General features: G+C 37.2%; 1 protein-coding gene across 3 annotated transcripts in view; it reads right to left on the bottom strand.

Moving 5' to 3' along the window:
- The window catches only part of LOC108260876 (Kv channel-interacting protein 2), a 249,109-nt gene that overhangs the window by 33,358 nt on the left and 194,518 nt on the right, over positions 1-21,233 (bottom strand). Inside the window, exon 1 of one of the 3 annotated variants that reach the window (XM_017461536.3) lies at positions 11,836-12,287. The exons of the other annotated variants lie outside the window; for them this stretch is intronic. Within the exon in view, the coding sequence (XP_017317025.1) occupies positions 11,836-11,941 (106 nt within the window). The 5' untranslated portion in view covers positions 11,942-12,287. Of the gene's footprint in view, positions 1-11,835; positions 12,288-21,233 lie in introns of those variants that run through there. 3 annotated transcript variants of the gene reach the window in all.

Below are 21,233 nucleotides of genomic sequence, written 5' to 3'. Positions count from 1 at the left end.
AGTAAGTCGTTTGAGAATTCAATTCACCCTTTACTATATTGAAAACCCATTGTTAAAACAATATTTGATGTTTTACTTTGTGAATTTTATTTATTTTTGAAAATATACACTCATTTCAAATCTGATGACTGCAACACACTCCAAAAAAGTTTGCCACTGTGTAACATCACCTATTCTTTTAATAACACTTATTAAGCATTTGGGCTCTGCGTGAAGACACCTGTTGGTTAAGATTAGCAAGTGGAATTTTGAACAGAGCCTTCATTGCTTTATTTTGCGCTTCATAATGCACCACACATTCTTAACTGGAGACAGGTCAGGACTGCAGGCGGGCTATGTGAGCACCCGCACTCTCTGTTACGCAACCACGCACTTGTAATCCGGGCAGAATGTGGTTTGGCGTTGTCGTGCTCTGGATGGCAGCATATGTTGCTTTAAAATGTGTACATATCGTTCTGCATTAATGCTGCCCTCACAGATGTGCAAATTACCCATGCCATGGGCACTGGCACACACCCATATCATGACAGATGCTGGCTTTTGGATCTGACGCTGATAACAGTTTGGTTGATCCTTTTCCTCTTTGGCCCGGAGAACACGACAGCTGTTTTGCCCAAAAACTATTTGAAATGTTGACTTGTTGAACCACAAAACACGATTCCACTGTGCTACTGTCCATCTCAGATGAGACTGAGCTCAGAGAAGTCGATGGCACTTCTGGACAGTGTTGATGTATGGTTGATGTAAAGGCATAATCAATGCTGAAAGGTATATACAGGTTTTACAGCAACATATGCTTCCATCCAGATTCCATCCCATATTTACTTCTCAGAGACTCTGCCACTCTAAGATACTCTTTTTTATACCCAATCATGTTACTGACCTGTTACCAATTAACCTAATTAGTTGCAAAATGTTCCTCCAGCTGTTTCTTTTTAATAACACTTACTTTTGCAGCCTTTTGTTGCATCTGTCCCAACTGTTTTGAGACGTGTTGTGACCAACAAATTCAAAATTACCTTATTTTTTCCTTAAAATGATACATTTCCTCAGTTTAAACATTTGATATTTTTTCTATGTTCTATTGTGAATACATACGGGTTTATGAGATTTCCAAATTACATTTTACACAGTGTCCCAACTGTTTTGGAATTGGTGTTGTACTATGATTAAACGATTGCCTCACCTGTTTCACATCACCTTATTATTTCAACTTGTGAAATCGCTATTAGTCCTAAATTGCCCCGGTCCCAAATTTTGTGGAATGATGCATGCATTAATTTCAAAATAAACGTTTATCTTCAAAAAACTATGCAGTTGATTACATAAAACATCAAATACCTTGATGTCAAAGTAGTTTGTCAAAAGTCAAAGTACATTTACAAATCACTCTTCTTTGTTTTTTATTAGCTTTTTTCATACTGTACAAACTTTTTTGGAATTGGGGTTGTAGATAGATAGATAGATAGATAGATGGAGGGTTAGATGGATGGATGGATGGATAAATGGATGGATGGTGACTTTATAAATCCCAGAGGGATATTCAGAAGAGAAATGTTTTCCTAATGTGTTTGATCTGTTTGTAGACATTAAAGGCTCCAAAAGAACTAGCAGACAGATGTATACGCTATACATTTCAAAACCAGAAATACTGGACAAAAGCAGTGGTATTATTTGCAAAAATCACAGTTGTCTATCCTGGTACGTTGACCAGAGGACGGTGTTGCCACCTCACAGCTTCAGGTTTGTTCCTGAGCTCAGGTTACTGTCTCTCTCTGTATTTGTGTGAGTTTCCTTTGGGTTCTCTGTTTTCCTTTAACCTCCCAAAAGCATGCCAGTAGGTGGATTGGCTATGTTAAACTGCCCAAATGGTAAAAATGGTAAATGGCGCACTTATATAGCGCTTTTATGAAAAAAAGGGCTTTACACTGTGTCTCATTCACCCATTCATACACACACACTCACACACCAATGGTAGCAGAGCTGCCATGCAAGGTGCTAACTTGCCATTGGCAGCAACTTGGGGTTCAGTGTCCAAGAACACTTCAGCATGTGGAGACGGAATCGAACCGCCAACCCTACGATTAGTGGACAACCCGCTCTACCACCTGAGCCACAGCCGCCCGTAAGTAAATGTAAATGTAAGAAAGTGTATGTGAATGTGTATGTTTGACTAGCTTCCCATGTCACACTCCTCTTCATCTCCCTCCACTGGCTTCCTGTAGCCGCCCATATCAAATTCAAGACCTGCTAAATGAATAAATGTAAATGCAGTATGTATTCCCAATCCGTGTCCAGTGTTTCACATCCAATGTCTCCAGATCCAGAGCAACCCTGACCAGGATAAACAGGACACTGCAGATGAATGAATGAATTTGTCTATGCTCAGATTTAGTCTGTGCTTGCATGACAAATTAGATTAAGCGAGAAATATTGTGATCATTAGCCAAAAGCTTTGTGTGTATCTCATCTCTAACTTTCTCTCACTTCATTTAGCATAGTTAATTATGTTTCAGTGAGAGGACACAGAGAGAAAAAATTCAACTCTTTGACACAACATACCCATACTGTTCCAAACAATATGTGGTAGACTTGAAAATATATATTGGATAAAAGCCAAAAATGTTTTTATAAAACATTTCTGATTCTAAAGTTTAACCCTTTCTCGCCGTACACTGACATTCGACTTATCGGACATTTTCAATCAATATAACCAAATGAATTATCTTATCGCTGCTAGTCTGTTATAAGATTAGTCAGGACACTGTTGGGTTTCTGTGTGTAGAGTATCATGACTCTAGCCCTGTTTACACTAGTGCGTTGTCGTTTTAAAACGCATAACTTTTGCTACAGTTACACCTGTCGTCTACACTACTCCGGAGTATTTGACCCTCGTAAACGGAGACTTTTGGAAATGCTGAAGACCCCGTTTTAGTTTGAAAACTCCAGGCTCGCATTTCAGTGTAAACAGACCAAAATGAAGACTTTGAAAATGAAGGTGTCGCTCCGCCCACATTCTCTCCCTGATTGGGTCTTCTGGATCATTGCGTATCCTTCCCTGATTCGTCAAGCCCCTACCATATGACCATTATGCTACCTTGATCGTATACACAACAAGAATGAGACTGAACAGCAAGCTTTGCTGGTTTTGTTGTCATTCTTAGAAGCCATTGTGCAGTTAAATTCTGTATTTTATAATACTGTAGCTGCTACATGCGCAAGAGGCGAGCTATGATTAGAGCAATCGCCAACAAATTGCATTTCAAGCGGTGTAAGCCCTACATCGAACGCCCTTTTTTTTGTGCCTGCCGGTGACTAGCAACCAACTTCCTGTTTACACTTGTATGTGCATGCCCAGTGTGCATGAATGGTCATGTGACGCGCATATTCAGTCGTGTAGTGTTGACGGAGATCGTTTCTGAAACACAGCGGAAATGCCAGTGTGGATGAGTATCATTTTCATTTTAAAACAACGTTTTAAAACAAAACGCACTAGTGTAAACAGGGCCTCTGTGTTTAGCTGCTGGTGAGCAGGCCGATGGGAAAGGGAAGGAGTGTGGGCTCCCTGCTGGGCAAACAAATCACACCTCTCCACAATAACATTGGCAAAGAGATAAAACGGAGAGCACAACTAAGGCCTTTTTTGACAGTAAAACACCGTATACAACTGCCACGATAAAATGATAACATTTGAATCCAGTAAGCTAGGTAAAAAAAAGGAATACTTGTGGAAAAACTGCAAATTCTTAAAGCCCTAAGTGTCTACTTTCATACTAGTCATTAACTATTAAATTCAATGACGAACACGGGTGGAAATTCCATTTTTCTTTTTGGCCTCTAGTAAAAAGAGTTAAAGGAAGAAATCCACCCAGAATGACTTGCATATGAATCTTTATAGTTAACATGTAATCTTCAGTGGCGTCTAAGATTTACTTTCTAATGAAATTCTAAGTTGGCTTATTTATTCCTTTTTTTTCATCACCATGTTGGTCTATTTTCACTTTGGTTAACACTACCAACAATGCCATTGAAATACCTCCTGATGAGGTTTAGTTATCGCTTCATCTCCGCCTAAAGAGACGGATACAGCAGTACTGCATCAGGTTCCAAAGCTTCAAAGCTCAAAAACTACATACGTCAACACCATCACTCTCGTCATCTCAAAAATCACTAATTAGCCAAGCCGAGTCTCTGCTGTAACTCAGAGCAGCTCTGTCGTATAGCTACACTGCATTCTTGAACTCGGAGTCCAGTGTGTTTAATCTCCACTAATTGTACATTCAATTTCTCCTTAATATGATATTGAAAGTTGGTGGGAAATTGTGTTTAAGAACAGAAGCTCTTGCTCTTTTGTATTTAGGAACTAAGTTTGAGACTGTTTATATGTTTTCTCCTATTAAACTCCATTGTAACTGTACTAACAATGTTACCTGTCAAATCAATGCAGCGGACAACCACTAATTTCTCACTAGAATAACAAAAATTCAACACCAACCTACAAATGAGCCCCAGAATCACTACACATGGCAATATTGAAGTTCTTCTTTGGATGGAGTTTACCTTTCAAACAATTATGTTTAGAAAGATCTTTAAATGACTTTGAGCTCATAAAGCATCCTATACCAATTATGCACTAGTATATACAGCATATGAGCAATCCAAAAGGAACCACAATGTGCTGAACACAAAAGGTCTTCATGCTAAAGCCATTAGCAGCAAACCACAGAAGATGGCTTTATAACTCCGAAGCCTCTTATCTGCGCGTAAAAAGTATTTTACGCCATACATTCACATTTAATATAATCAGAACTTTTATTGTATAGTCAAACTTAGCAATGTGCCGAACACCTTTCTCATGTTCAATACAATATCTCTAGTTCTGAGTATTGGCTGACACTTGATTCAGACGTCTTGACAGTAATTGAGCGACTTGTTGCAAGCTTCTTTCGTTAAGCTTTGAGAAAAACTGTAGATGGTACAGTATATATATATATATATATATATATATATATATATATATATATATATATATATATATATATATATATATATATATATACAGTAATGATCCAGCATCCAGCAACTTTTTTTTTTTTTTCAAAAGAATTTGAGACACCCAAGAACAAAACAGAGGGTAAAAATAGAGGGAAAAAATGTGAGAACCTCTTTGCTTTGTAGATTCTCATTGTAATGCCAACTGAGGAAAGAAAATAATATATGAGTAATATTAGTAGCAATCAGCAGGAGTTCTTTACAAGCCAGGGCTTCATAAAGAGTTTGTGCATATATATTTAAAAACCACACAAAAAAACAGACCCTAACACTGTACTAATAAAGACAATTTATCTAACAGACAGTCCATACAAACACTTAACTATCTATTACTTATTTTCCTCAAGCTGGTCATCTCCTATCAGTCCAAGTAATTCTGGGCCTCATAAAATCCTGGGTCCAAAAAATGGCTTTACATGTTAGTACAAAACAGTATTCCACAGGTTTATGGCCTGTTCAGATCCTACTACCTCTCACAATTACAGATGGGGTTGTCTCTGCTTGTAATTTAGACATGTTATCTATACCATAAATGAGAAAGAATAAGCTCCCCTTTCGTGTAGGGCTCGCTAACAGTGTTACCCTCATCAGCCTCCCTTAGCAGCTCTTATGCTCTGGATTAAAGTTTGTAAATTGGGCATTTCAATTAGAAAGATGCACTAGTGAAACAAAGCTGACACATTCATTAGACTAGCAGAAATCCATTGGAATTTCACCAGAAAGTCTACATACATCTACCCACTAATGACTATGAATGTTATGGGGGATGGACAGAGGGGGGGATGGACAGAGGGAGGGAGGGAGAGAGAGCGAGAGGGATGCTTGTAAAGAGATGCTAAGGTCATGCTGAATGATTTTTCAGCTTCTGCCTCCAGGCTTGAAAGCTCGGGACAGTATTAAAGTGGAATTGGATCCAACACTGGCACAATTTAGGGATTTAGATTTCTTATTTAGCATATATAGAGGACTTCTATCTGACCAAAGATGGTTTTACACTGTGTGATAATAGCAGTGTTTAAGATTGTTACTCGTCACACTGCACAAAATGTTCCCAATAAAATTCTATAACAGATTGTTTGATAATGTCTGTTCTCCCTGTCAGATAATGCAATGAAAATCCTATAAACAGGTAAACTGAAACATTATTCGAAGTGAACTTGAGGTAATAAGGGGAATTTCCTGTCCATTAGCATGTTTAGTTTATGTTTAACTGTTATCGTATTTGTAGCTGTCGTGTGAGTTTTGTGACAAGTGAGAATCCTATAACATCTTCCAAATTGGACTCTGAAATTCTGCTATCATTTAATCCAACCTAAATACCATTAATTAATCAAGACCTTGGTGACTATCATACAGTATATAAATTAGGTAAATTGACAAAAACTGTGGAGACACACATGAGAAACAGTGGAGGTCACAGAGCGAGCTGCTGGGGGAAAAGTGCACCATCCAGGTCGTCCAAAACAGGAGAATGTTTTATATGGAGCGTTTCAACAAACTCGTAAGGGTATTAACGTGGCTTGTCGTGTCAGATGCTGCGACAGATGTGTGTGCTGTTTAATGTGTTCCAGACGTGTTTTCTTCAGTGCAGAATGATATTTTTACATTTATATCCTTATCTGTAAATGTTAGAAATTCACTCCAGTATTTCCATTTTACATAAAGGCTCGTCCTGACCGCGAGTGGGTCTCCATTAAACTTCACTGAATGAGCGCGAGTCCACGCATGCGCTTCAATCAAACAGCGTGCGATAGGAAAGAACCGCAGTAACTCTGACTAAAATATTCATTTTGATCAAATATGTTGTTGATGCTATATTTCTCTATATTTAGGAACAAAAGTAATTGTTTTTATGAGAGCAGTAACTGTAATGGGGTTAGAACATGTAATAGTATATAAATGTAAGAAGTATCATACATTTACAGAATAAAGAAACATGTTACTGTGTTCAGATGAGTGAATGTGTGTGTTACTGCAGAACATCAACCTCTTAACAGTTACAATTACTCTTACCAGTTAACACTTAGTTTGTGTTTTTGTTTTTCTTTTCTTTTTTTTTATTAGAATTTTTATATAATGAGTTAACTTCTGCTTTAAAGCTTGCGGACAATCAGTTTTGTTTTTTTTTTCAAAATACAATGTTAATATTTTAAAAAATCCTTTGCACAATGTATAGCATAGCTCACATAATTAGCCTTCAATTTGCACAGTGTTTGAAGGACAACATTGGGCAGAATGTGAAATAACATGTTTTTTGAAAAAATACATAAAATAAAAATTGGCCTTGGAAATAATTGACAGATTAAACGATTATCAAAATAATCTTTAGTTGCAGCCCTACCTAGAAGTAAATGTGTGGTTTCTTGGAAAATTGGATGTTGCTGTGGCTGAATTCTGCAAAGCTAACAATCAGGTGTTGATGAAAGTGTTGATCAATCAAGGTTGTTCTGCCTATAACATAATTTGACACTTCAATATTAAGAAACCATAAATACATTTCACCACAATGTAAAAAAACAAAAAACAGAACAAAACAAAACAAAAAAACATAAGTTTTTTTTAATATACTTTTAAATCTTCCCTTGGCGCTACACACACACACACACACACACACACACACACACACACATATATATATATATATATATATATATATATATATATATATATATATATATATATATATATATATATATATATATATATTTTTTTTTTTTCAATATATCAAAATTATACAACCCTCATTGCAAATCAGGTTTGTTGTCAAAATTTACAGATTTTCAGTGAACAAATCAAACAAAAGCAATTGAAATAGTTCAACACAATGAATGCTTCAAGTGGTTTCCCCAAATTCAACTTATAATGCAAAAATGCAACTTATAATGACTTCTCCAGTTTCAAAATTAGTCAAGCATTCTTAGTACTTAGTAGAGCACCCTTTTGCTGTTATGACCTGCTGCAAACGAGATGCATAGCTTCTGGCTTGAATAGTTTGCGTGCTGCAACCACCTTATTCAAATCCCACCAGAGATTTTCTATGGAGTTCAAGTCAGGTGACTTGTCAGGCCCTGTAGAATCTTCCAGGACTTCTTCTGCAATCAAGCCTTTGTGGAATTTGAGGTATGCTTGGGATCATTGTCCTGTTGGAAGGTCCAATGACGTCCAAGCTTCAGCTTCCTCACAGATGGCATCCTCAGCATGACGAACTCCATAGAAAATCTCTGGTGGGATTTGAAGAAGGCGGTTGCAGCACGCAAACCCAAGAATATTACTGAACTAGAAGCCACTGCTCATGAGGAATGGGCTAAGATTCTTCAGGGACGCTGCCAGAAGCTATGCATCTCGTTTGAGGCAGGTCATAACAGCAAAAGGGTGCTCTACTAAGTACTAATGATGCTCACCATGAAGGGGTTGAATAATTTTGAAACTGGAGAAATCATTATGAATTGAATTTTCAGTTGAATTTGGGGAAACCACCATTGAACTATTTCAATTGCTTTTGTTTGATTTGTTCATTGCAAACAGCTGAAAGTCTGTAAATATTGACAATAAACCAGATTTGCAATGGGGTCGAATAATTTTGATTGCAATTGTGTGCGTGTGTGTGTGTGTATACAGATGTAGTTGTTTACCGTTTGGGTCAGATTGTGTTATTGATTGGCTGGTGACAGAGCGAGGAATTACGGCATAGTTCTGCTCTATGATGACACATATCATTACACATTACCAGTAATGATGTATCTTAAGTGTTCAACTGAATGCAGAATTCTTGGACTAGGTTATGGACTAGGTTAATGTGTGGCTCATTAGTTCCAGTTTGTTTAAATAGCACTCTGGCACTCTTTGCAATGTCTAGTGTGTTTACTATAGCAATTACAGACTGCATTATCTACCAATTAGTGTGCATTCAGAATTTATGACCTTGGACTAGTTGCCTTTGGTCTACACCAAACATTTTGGATGATGTGGCCTGGACTTAGATTCACGTGTCACTATAGTCTCACAGAGTCAGTCATGTTACAGTGACAATACAGATTTTAAAAGTTGCGTCAATATATTAATGAGTTTGACCACAGAGCAGAGCTCTTTGCTGAACTTAAAATGTGGCTTAATGGTGGTTAAAATGAAACAGGAAAGTGATTGGTAAAGTGAGTGAAGTAAGTGGATGCATCTGTGACTATCACTGAAGATCTAAACTGTACAAATGGACAGATTAGAGAATTAGACCGCAAAGAGTGGGTTATACAAATAATATACAGAATAGTATGAATTTGAAGAATGGTATGAATTGCATTTATTGAATTGTTATATTATATTTTCCCAACGACATTAATTTTGGAACACAATCTATCACTATATTACATGTTCCAACACCCTACAGATGATGGAGTGCCAGCCAGACATGCCCTCTTCACAGTTTGACTCTGGTCCACCTGGCAAGTTTGACACCTATTCATTACACGGCTTCACTGACAGTGAGTTATGTCAGGCATGTGGCGATAAACAGAAGCAGATAAGTGGCGGAGTGCTTGTTACAATTAATAATTCACCACTCTAAAGGCATAGTGCAGTGACCTCAGCCTCTTCCTGACAAACATAATCACAAAAACAACAGAGACTTGAAGATTTCACATTTGCAGAATGGGGCTGTAAAACCCACCAGGGCTTATTTAAATCCTCGAGACGCTTTTGTTATTAAAACCATTCATATTAAGGGTAGCACTTTGCCTAATGTGTCTGGACAATTTATTGGCTTTTTCTCTAAAAGTCTTTCTCTACTGCTTGGTCCGGAGATGGCTGAATACCTCTAAATTTTGTACAGGCCAAGTCTGGCACAAACCTCAGGGTGAGGGCAGTAAAAAGAACTTTGCTTTTTAATCTTGAAATGAGCAATCAGTTGGCACATCTTCCTTCATAGCTGGGCATGCTCCAAAAGACACATCAGTGTGGAGGTCTGGGTTGAGAGTGGGAGAGCTGTTTTGATTAATTCAACTCTACTTCAGTCCATAAAAATGACAGATATTCAGACTACCGCATTCCTACATTGCCGTTAAAACCAGTCCAAGTGGACTAAATGCCAAATGGTGAATTATTTTAACAAATAATACAAGGTATAAGTCTAAGCATAAAGACTAGCCATGCAGGCCTGTCAATCATGAAGAGAAATAATACATAATCCTGCTGGGGGAAACAGTGTGGGGGGAGGAGACGCAGTACATTTTCAATATAGTCCTTTTTTAAGGTGGAAACTTTAATGTGTGTACATACTGGGTCTACACTTAAAGGACAAAGGCGTGCTTGTTTTAGATGTAGATACTAAAAAAGTTAATTTTACTTGTTTCTTGCTAGTCTAGGAAAAAGATGTTATGTACAGTAATTAATAAGAAAGTGTGCATGTAAAATACATCAACAGATTAATGAATTCAAGACATTCTCCCTTTACCTAGATAGTAAGTGTGGATGCATCTTTCAAGTGAGAAAATCGAGATTAGATAAAAGATTACTAATGAGAGTTGGGGTAAGGGGGCAGGGCTTCCAGGGGCTCAGTTAATATTGTACAGTTCAAAACACTTGCTTCAGTGATGGGCTAATCTGCCATTTTATTGAATGGAAAAAAGAAGACTGCTCTTTTTGTATATTTTTGAGTGATAACTCATACTAGTGGACTCCAGAGTTAAAATGCCTTGTGTACACAAAACACATAAATACCAGCAGGTCAGAAGCCAAATCTCTGAAGGCCAAATCCACTTTTCTTTGCTTGAAAAATGATTTCAAGACAGCCTCTTACTGCAGTGTTTAAGTGACCTTCACAATCAAACCTTCATCAGCACACATCTCAGTTAAGATAAACTCCACCCATAAAATGACCGTTGTCGTGCAAGGAGATTAGATACTGTCAACAGTATATGGTACTTAAAGGCCTGATGCTGAAAGAGTCTGGATATCAAGATAAATGCATCACAATAAAAAGAAAAATGCATCTTCATCCTTAACTATTATGGTGTAAAGGACATGAAGGGCGGGGTATAGATTTATCAATGGACAAGGACGATTGTTTAAATTTAATTTGCTGCTAAATGATTGGTCATTCATGCAGAGAAGACGTCAAGGATATCTCAATGAGTTTATTTGTATATTGATCCTGGCTGGTAAGATAAAGCTTTGGAGAAATAGATCAGCAAAATTCCGAACATTATGGATTGAAACGTATAATACAAACTTACCCTTAACCTCAGAAGAATATCTCACTAACATCTAACATCTGCAAAGCACAATACATATAATTTCATAAAGTGTGCTTTTATAAGTGTTCTTTATTAAAAGCAAACTTCAAAGTGCAGATTCAACATTCCAAAACATGACCCAGACTTTCTAAACTCACTATACTTTTCTTTCATATCGAAGAAATGTATCTCCCTAGTAAAAGACAGAAAACAGCGAGTCATATTTCCTAGCAGATGCCAAAAGAGCATCACCCGAAGCCTCTTTGTGCCGTACTATTGATTAGACTATAAGTGCATCAAGCACGGAGGCACAGGGAGGTGGGGTGAGGGAGTACAAGGAATCACAAGATAAAGTTTCAGAGCCAACAGTTGCAGTAAGTAATCGAACTCGTCTCCCCTCACCACAGCGGGATCCTTAGGACCGAGGGTACTGCAGAATTTTTGCAAACTCGAGCTCACCGTCACATACAAGTGATATATGAGCTTTGTCATTTGTAAAACTTTGATTTCTTCATAGTAAGCCAGTTAATGCAACCATTCATATGAAACAGTGTGTTACCTTCTCCTCCAACAGGCTCAAACAGTCCGAACTGCTCCAGGACCTTGATGAAAAGTGCCATGACCACCAGGACGGCGATCATCTCGAGGCCATCCAGGTTCATCATAGTGGAGTGCACTCATTACATTGTAAACCACGATCCGAAAACCTACTAGTTATCCCAGTGGGCTTTCAACAGTTGAGCAGAAAACTCCAAAAAGAAAAACTACCAACAGAAACAAAAAACCCTAAAATGGTCAGGTTAAGCCAGCCTTATAACCTGGAACATCAGAAAGAGGATCATCGAGAAAGTGAAAGGAAAGCATCACGTGCTTGCCATCTTTCCATGGGATCTTAGACCTGGAGGCACTTTCCTGAAAACTCAGACAGACGCAACAACACAAACGGCTTGGGCTGTGATTGTCAGCATGCAATCTCACAATGCGGGGAGTGAGGAAAACGAAAGGAGGGAGGGAGGGAAGGAGGGAAGGAGAGGGAGAGGGAGAGAGAGAGAGGGAGAGAGAGAGAGAGAGAGAGCAAAGGAGGGGGACAGAAAAGAGGGAGAGGGGAGAGAGAAGAATGCCCTCCCTATCCAGTGACACTACCTTCATTGATTTGCTTAATGTAGTTTCCAAGGTAACTGGTGGTGGATATTTAGAGGCACCTAGGTAAACAAGCATGGTGGCAGTTAAAAGAAAGCCATAATGAAAAAAACCAATCACATTCAGGTTACAGATTGGGGGGGGGGGGGGGGGGGGGGGGCTTGTGATGAGACATTCTAAAACTTCTAATGCAGAGGTGTTCAACCTTATCTGTAAAGGTCTGGTGTGTCTGCAGGTTTTTATTCCAACCAAGAAAAAAATCACATCTGATAGCTGACTGAAGGTCCAAATCAACTGATTAAGTAAGGAATAAAACGTGCAAGATGACATGAACACATGAAGCTGAATTACTGTTACCACCCCAAAGTTTTCATCCTTTCACTCCATAGCAATTTCCCAACAGTTAAAATTTGTAATTTATTAATAAATGTCATGTTGTACATTTTATTGTTGTAAGAAGCTAGTTACTGTTATCACTCACATTAGAGCAGCTACAAAAAGTTGTTCCCTTACCAGCCTTTTATTGTTTTCTCTTTATAGAAATTAATAAGACAAAAAAAATATTAGCTTGTCATTTGACTGAGAAGTGCTCGTCTTAAAGACTCTCCCTTACTCACCTTATACTGAAGTGCTGAATCTGGAGACTCCTTACAAACATCTCCTTACCATATCAACTATGATACCGTTCTCTTTTTTAAAGTAACACCACTTTTTTCATCCATTTATTATTAGTTCGATTATGTGGAGTGACAGCCATACAAGTCCTGAATTTAAACCATAACATATTCGAACGTGTGCATTAATATAAACCTCTGATTTGTATTACAGCCAGAAAGAGCTGCTGGTATAGAAAATTAATCAACACCTGTATAAACATGTGTAATCAGGTACTTGTTTAGAACAAAAACCTGGAGCCACACCAGCCCTTCATGGACACTACTGGACATCCATGTTCTAATGAGATCTAGCTTCATCTACATAGCTTCATCAGAATGTTAACATCTGTGATTCATCGTTACCATTCTTTTTTTGTGTGTGTGTGTGTGTGTGTGTGTGTGTGTGTGTGTGTGTGTGTGTATACGGGTTGCATGTATCTTGTACGTTTTGCTGCCTTTTTTAGGATAGATACACAATAGTAACAAAGGACAAATCTGATGGGAAAGGGTAAAAGGGAGAGAAATGGATGATATAAAGGGAAGGACAGCTAATATGCACCAATGACAAAAAATCAGGATGAGGAAAACTTCACACTTTGCCCTTATTCAAGCATTCTGATTTTGCAGTGAGTAATCATTTCACTGCCACCTTTGAGCTGATCATCCTAACAGCACCCAAGGCTGAGTTTATTATCAGGGTATTTTAACTCAGAGAATATCCATTTTCCTTCCCTTGTTCACTCGATTCCTGCCTGAGGAGGGTGTTATGCAGTGCCCACAGACTGAGAGACAGACAGAAAGATGTTTTTTTTTGAATGCCATAGAGACACTGTCTGCTTATTCGTCACAGGCTAATGAACAATTTCACACATTTGAAGTGGATATTGGGGCAATTTTACTTTCACTTTGCATTGTCAAATGCCAGAGGATATGCTATCTTCCCCATTTATTTTCCATTCGTTTCCTTCCTGCCTTTAGTTTTTCATTTTTATTTTCGGCATCTGTTATCTGTTAGGTGAGAGCCAAAATGATAAGTGATATTAATATGAATATTACTCTCTACTTTCGGTTCTGAACATTTGAAGGCTATGTTTAATGAAAAATAAAGGGAGGAAGGTCATTCGTTTATTTCAAAGACAGAGAGACACAGATAAATCCACGCGTTAAATCCACTTGTAACCACGGTGTATCCAGATGTAACCATGCCATTATTTGTCATTCTCGGCTCAAAATGTTTTTATTCCTGTGTGTGATGGGAATACTGGGGGCTTTGCAAACAAGTAATAAGCAAATCCTGCCTCCAAGCTGCTACAGTGGTTTTGTACTCAATGGAGCTTGTAGACTGTGCTATTATGCACAGCATGAGAGATAAATAAAGGGGAGAGAGAGAGAGAAAGAGAGAGAGAGAGAGAGAGAGAGAGATACCAGTAGGGATGAAGAGTAAGGGACTACATTATACCAAACAGGCATACACACACACACACACACACTTTGAAGTCTTCCTAAAATGAACATGAGATGGAACTTTAAAGAGTAAAGAGCAAAGGTGATCTCCCTGATAGCCCGGGTGTAATTGAAGGTTGAGAGCAATTATGGAACAGTAATGGTTATTTAGTGCACTTTTCTCTGCGTTTTAAAAAAGGGCAATCAATGTGTATGTAATTTCTCTGTTTAACAGATATTCCCTAGGAACAGGCACGAACCATCAACAGAAAAGCATCTCACATGCATTTGTCTTATGGCTAAAAGTGTTCAACGATCACCTTTCCTGGAAGGTCAACATAATATGATCTTATATCCCAAGTACTTTAACTGTCAAGGACTTGGCCAAAGACCAACTCTAAAATATACCTAATTCATCCCATGATCCTTTCTATAAATGTCCATGCTTTTCTTTATTTCAGCATCAACTTTTTTTTTTCTAAACACATGGATAGCAGCTCTAATGCTCAAGCTTAGTCTTCCATTTTACAAATGAAACTGTCATAGATTTGACCTTAGCTGGTTGTTATTGACACACTGCTCATGATTGATTCTCAAAAAGTAGGCTAGACGCATCAACAACCTTACCAGACCTTCACTGCACTCATCTAAAACATTTTAAGGTCCAGTTTAAATGTTTCCTCTCAAGTCCAAGCTGCTCAAACTATTTACATGTTAGTAAAAATGCTTTTTTTTTTTTTTTTTTTTTTAAAAAGCTTCCCATTTATAACAGTGGATATAATTGCATGCATACAGTTTGCATCAAGCTGAATTTGCACAGTGGTGGATCTTTTGAAAAAAATAACATCAGCAGTAAAACTGACACTCCAAGACCAATTCGTTAATATTATTACTGAATTCCAACATTTGACAACACTTCCTATGAATCCTATATTCCTAATCATTAGTAAATTCATTTACAGTATAATAACAGTACCTGTCATTATTTTATATTATGTGTTATAAACACGTATAAACACAGGAGCTGAGCATTAATCCAAGTCATAATTATCATAATTCATATCCTGCAGTACAGATACTACACTAATATTATAGTGCTTATGTTACAGTGTTCTTATGAAAAGCTACTATAATGCATTATGTAACTTGACAACATGAGGTAATATAAGCATGCTTTATAAAGTGCACATATAACTATAACTAGGAGAATAAAGTGCATATAACTTTAGTGAGAAGGAAGTGTTACTGGTTTCTCAAATTGTAGTTATAGTGCATTGCAATATTAATGTCTATATTATTCTTCTGAACAGATTTTAAAATGGGTTAGGTAACCTGACATTAGGAATAAAGTTACAACTATAACTACTTAGGATCATTTACAGTATACAGGTTCATGCCAGGCATTACAGTGTATTATGTATACAACATAACACATTATCCATGCATTTATAATGCATTATGAATACAAAATTCAGGAACTATTGTGAAGAAATCAAACATGAATATGATAATGCATAACACTGTGGTACAACTACTATACTACTTAATGTATTATAATGCATTACAATTTTTGTCTATGATGATTTTATGAACATATTTTGATGCATTATGTCACCTGATATTATAAAGTCACATGTTTTATAAAGTATTATGCAAGCCATATAACATATTATTCAGGCATTTGTAATGCATTACAATTTATAGGAAGTGGTACAGGTACTTTACTAGTTCATGTTTATAACAAACGACATTTGTGCCTATTTTATGAACATATCATAAAGCGCTCTGTAACATTCTGCGATTGTTTTGCATGCATGTATAACTACTTATGAACATGTATACAGGCTCATACCAAGCATTATAGTGTATTATGTATGCCATATGACATTGCTTGTGTGTATATAATGCATTATAAATACAAGATCCCATAGGCCATATTACAAAGAAACCAAAGGTGAATATTATAATGCTCTTTAATCTGTGGTACAGGTACTATGCTAGTTCATTTTTGTATAATGAATTACAACATCTGTGTCTACAATATACATATGAACATATTATGATGCATTACATAACCTGATATTATGAGGTCATATGTTGCATAAAGTGTTATGCATACACCTATTACTTTTTAAGAACATTTTACAGGTTCATGCCAGGCATTATAGAGTATTATATATGCCATATAACACATTATTCAAGAATTTATAATGCATTATGATTCATAGGAAGTGTTACAGGTACTTTACTAGATCATGTGTTATAATGCATTACAGCATTTGTGCCTACAAAGTTCTTAGGAACATATTATAAAGTGTTATGAGGTTATATGCATTATAACATGCTTTGCATGCAAGTTTAACTACTTTATGCAGAAAATTTATTCAAACTTATGCCTGGCATCATAGGGTATACTGTATGTCATACAACACATTATTCAAATCTTTATAATGCATTACAATTCATAGGAAGTGTTACCAAGAAACCAATGTGAATATTATAATGCATAATACTATGGTAGAAGTACTATACTAGTTCATGTGTTATAATGCCTTATAACGTTTGTGTCTATAACGTCTAATGTAACTTGATGATATGAAATCATACGCTTTCTAAAGGGTTATGCATGCACTGACTACTAATTAACATTTATACAGACTCATACCAGGCATGATAGGGAATTAGGTACAATAATAGTTCATGTGTTATAATGCATTACAACAATGTTCTTATGAACCTATATTATAGTGTGTAACCAGACATTAGGACATCATATGATTTATATAAAGTGAGAAAAAAAAACTGTGACTTATGAGCATGTATACAGAGTTATGACAGGTATTATAATATATTATGCATGCTGTAGTAGAATGCCCATACAAATTGATTTGTGCAAGCTCCCTTAAATTGCAATCACGTGGTGATGAATATATTCAACTGAATTAACAAGACTAATAACTGAATCACGGCACAATCCCTGTATCTGATAGCGCTATTGGTATTGTATTGTGCTCTGAGATGTTGATGACAGCTTTAGTAAAACTGGAAGCACAGTAGAATTGTGTGTTTTGTTTTGACGCACTGTGGCATCACTGCTGTGGTTATGAAGTCCAGTCACGCCACGAACACTGCAACAATAGTTTGCCAGACACGGTTTGAGGAAATCACAAAATGTTGTGCTGTCTACAAGAACATGTCCCAAACAAAGTATACTTGGTTATAAGCTTGCCAACCAGCGAGAGGGAACGTATATTTGATATTCTACCATAACAATTGGAGAAGTGAGACACGAAAAAATCATAATATCTTCTGCCTCTTTTCGCTGAAGGAACAGTAGCAGATATCTGTCATAGTCTGAGTGCTTCTACACAGGGCATATACTGTAGATAGAGATTTAGCACACAGAGCAAAAAACAAAGGACAAATCTGTTTAGTAATAATGTTCATTCCAGTGCCTTTTTGCCCCATTTTGAATTAATCACTTTCAGCATCTGTTTTATTGTCTAAGTAACACTGCGTATATGTCATTTGGTCACAATGACAAGGACAAAAAATTAAGTAGCACAGAATGTTTTTTCTGCCATATGAGTGAAACACTATCCTGTGTTGTATATATTATTGGATATATTAATGCTTGAATTTAGACCGACTGTCCATTTCAACTTGTTGAAAATCATACATATCCTCTATTGATGGGAAGCTATTTTTACCTCGCTACCATGCACAAATAGACAACAAAAAGACAAAGAGACCACAGGTAGGCAATCAAAGTAAATTCTTCTAAATGAATAAAATGGATTCTGTCTTGGACAAAGCGAGAGATTATTACACAGGCACAAAGCTTTTGGGTCCATCCACTGCAATCACCACCAAAATGTTCACAGCTATTAAACTGAAACAGGAGTTAGCACAAATGGAATGACTCAAATCATCCTGTGTATCATCTAGTAGCACTGAGTGTGAGTTACAATGTTGTCAAATTTTATAGATTTGTAAATATGCTCCCAAGTTAAGTCAAGTAAAAAAAAAAAATTGAAAAAAAAGATATGAAGGTTAAGGTTGGTAGTGGGGTTAGCATTGATACCATTTCTGAATACCCATATTCATTCATATGCAATCAAACAAATCACAAGCCAAATCACATTTGTCTGTTGTTCATGAAATATGCATAAGTATTCCCTCACTTGAACTTTCAAACAATTTGTAGTGTTACAACTTAAATGAAATAATTGGGATTTTATGTCATTAATCTACACCAAATATTGTATAATATAATCTTGAAAATGAGTTAAATCAATATGCCCTGCGATGGATTGGCACCCTGTCCAGGGTGTATCCCGCCTTGTGCCCGATGCTCCCTGGGATAGGCTCCAGGTTTCCCCGTGACCCTGAAAAGGATTAACGGTATAGAAGATGGATGGATTGATGGAAATCAATGTATCTTGCTGAATTTACACAGAAAAAAGTACAATTGAAAATACCATCCCTACAGTGAAGCATGATGGTGGTGGCATCACGTTGAGCTTCACCCTCAGCATCTTAGTCACTTCTCTTCCTGCCTTCATTACCTGTTCACTGATGTTTGATAATCATTCAGTTTTTTTTAAATAATGAATTTAATGATACTCTGCAGGATGTTCCAAGTTTGAGGTTTTTATTTATTTATTTATTTTATAACCAAACCCTCACTGATACATTTACAAAACTTTGTCTTGGATTTGTTTTGACAGCTCCATGTTGTAACAATCCAAAATGTATAAAAATAAATAAATAAATAAATAAATAAGAGAGTGAAAAGGACCTAATGGCACCTATGAATGCCTTGTAACTTAACATAAACCTGACCATTGGTAACTTTGCCATATGCAGTGCCCTCCACTAATACTGACACCCCTGGTAAATATGAGCAAAAAAGGCTGTGAAAATTTATCTTTATTGTTTAAACTTTTGATCTTTTCTTTAAAAAAATTCATAAAAATACTCTGCTCTCAATGATATAAAACAATTCCAAACAAAACACAGGTTTATAAATATATATATACAGTGACGGAAAAAAGTATTTGATCCCCTGCTGATTTTGTACGTTTACTCACTGACAAAGAAATGATCAGTCTATAATTTTAATGGTAGATTTATTTGAACAGTGAGAGACAGAATAACAACAAAAAAATCCAGAAAAACGCACGTCAAAAATGTTATAAATTGATTTGCATTTTAATGAGGGAAATATGTATTTGACCCCTCTGCAAAACATGACTTAGTACTTGGTTTAAAAACCCTTGTTGGCAATCACAGAGGTCAGACGTTTCTTGTAGTTGGCCACCAGGTTTGCACACATCTCAGGAGGGATTTTGTCCCACTCCTCTTTGCAGATCTTCTCCAAATCATTAAGGTTTCGAGACTGACGTTTGGCAACTCGAACCTTCAGCTCTCTCCACAGATTTTCTATGGGATTTAGGTCTGGAGACTGGCTAGGCCACTCCAGGACCTTAATGTGCTTCTTCTTGAGCCACTCCTTTGTTGCCTTGGCCGTGTGTTTTGGGTCATTGTCATGCTGGAATATCCATCCACGACCCATTTTCAATGCCCTGTCTGAGGGAAGGAGGTTTTCACCCAAGATTTGACGGTACATGGCCCCGTCCATCGTCCCTTTGATGCGGTGAAGTTGTCCTGTCCCCTTAGCAGAAAAAAAAACCCAAAGCATAATGTTTCCACCTCCATGTTTGAAGGTGGGGATGGTGTTCCAGGGGTCATAGGCAGCATTCCTCCTCCTCCAAAGACGGCGAGTTGAGTTGATGCCAAAGAGCTCCATTTTGGTCTCATCTGACCTCAACACTTTCACCCAGTTGTCCTCTGAATCATTCAGATGTTCATTGGCAAACTTCAGACGGGCATGTATATGTGCTTTCTTGAGCAGCGGACCTTGCGCGCGCTGCAGGATTTCAGTCCTTCACGGCGTAGTGTGTTACCAATTGTTTTCTTGGTGACTATGGTCCCAGCTGCCTTGAGATCATTGACAAGATCCTCCCGTGTAGTTCTGGGCTGATTCCTCACTGTTCTCATGATCAATGCAACTCCACGAGGTGAGATCTTGCATGGAGCCCCAGGCCGAGGGAGATTGACAGTTCTTTTGTGTTTCTTCCATTTGTGAATAATCACACCAACTGTTGTCCCCTTCTCACCAAGCTGCTTGGCAATGGTCTTGTAGCCCATTTCAGACTTGTGTAGGTCTACAATCTTGTCCCTGACATCCTTGGAGAGCTCTTTGGTCTTGGCCATGGTGGAGAGTTTGGAATCTGATTGATTGATTGCTTCTGTGGACAGGTGTCTTTTATACAGGTAAAAACTGATATTAGGAGCACTCCCTTTAAGAGTGTGCTCCTAATCTCAGCTCGTTACCTGTATAAAAGACACCTGGGAGCCAGAAATCTTTCTGATTGAGAGGGGGTCAAATACTTTTTTCCCTCATTAAAATGCAAATTAATTTATAACATTTTTGACGTGCTTTTCTGGATGTTTTTGTTGTTATTCTGTCTCTCACTCTTCAAATACAACTACCATTAAAATTATAGACTGATCATTTCTTTGTCAGTGGGCAAACGTACAAAATCAGCAGGGGATCAAATACTTTTTTCCCTCACTGTATATATATATATATATATATATATATATATATATATATATATATATATATATATATATATATATATACTATTAT

Source organism: Ictalurus punctatus, chromosome 29 (genome assembly GCF_001660625.3).
Source record: "Ictalurus punctatus breed USDA103 chromosome 29, Coco_2.0, whole genome shotgun sequence".
NCBI lineage: Eukaryota > Metazoa > Chordata > Actinopteri > Siluriformes > Ictaluridae > Ictalurus > Ictalurus punctatus.
Note: the sequence above shows the minus strand (reverse complement) of the source record. Positions and strands in the feature narration are given on the sequence as shown.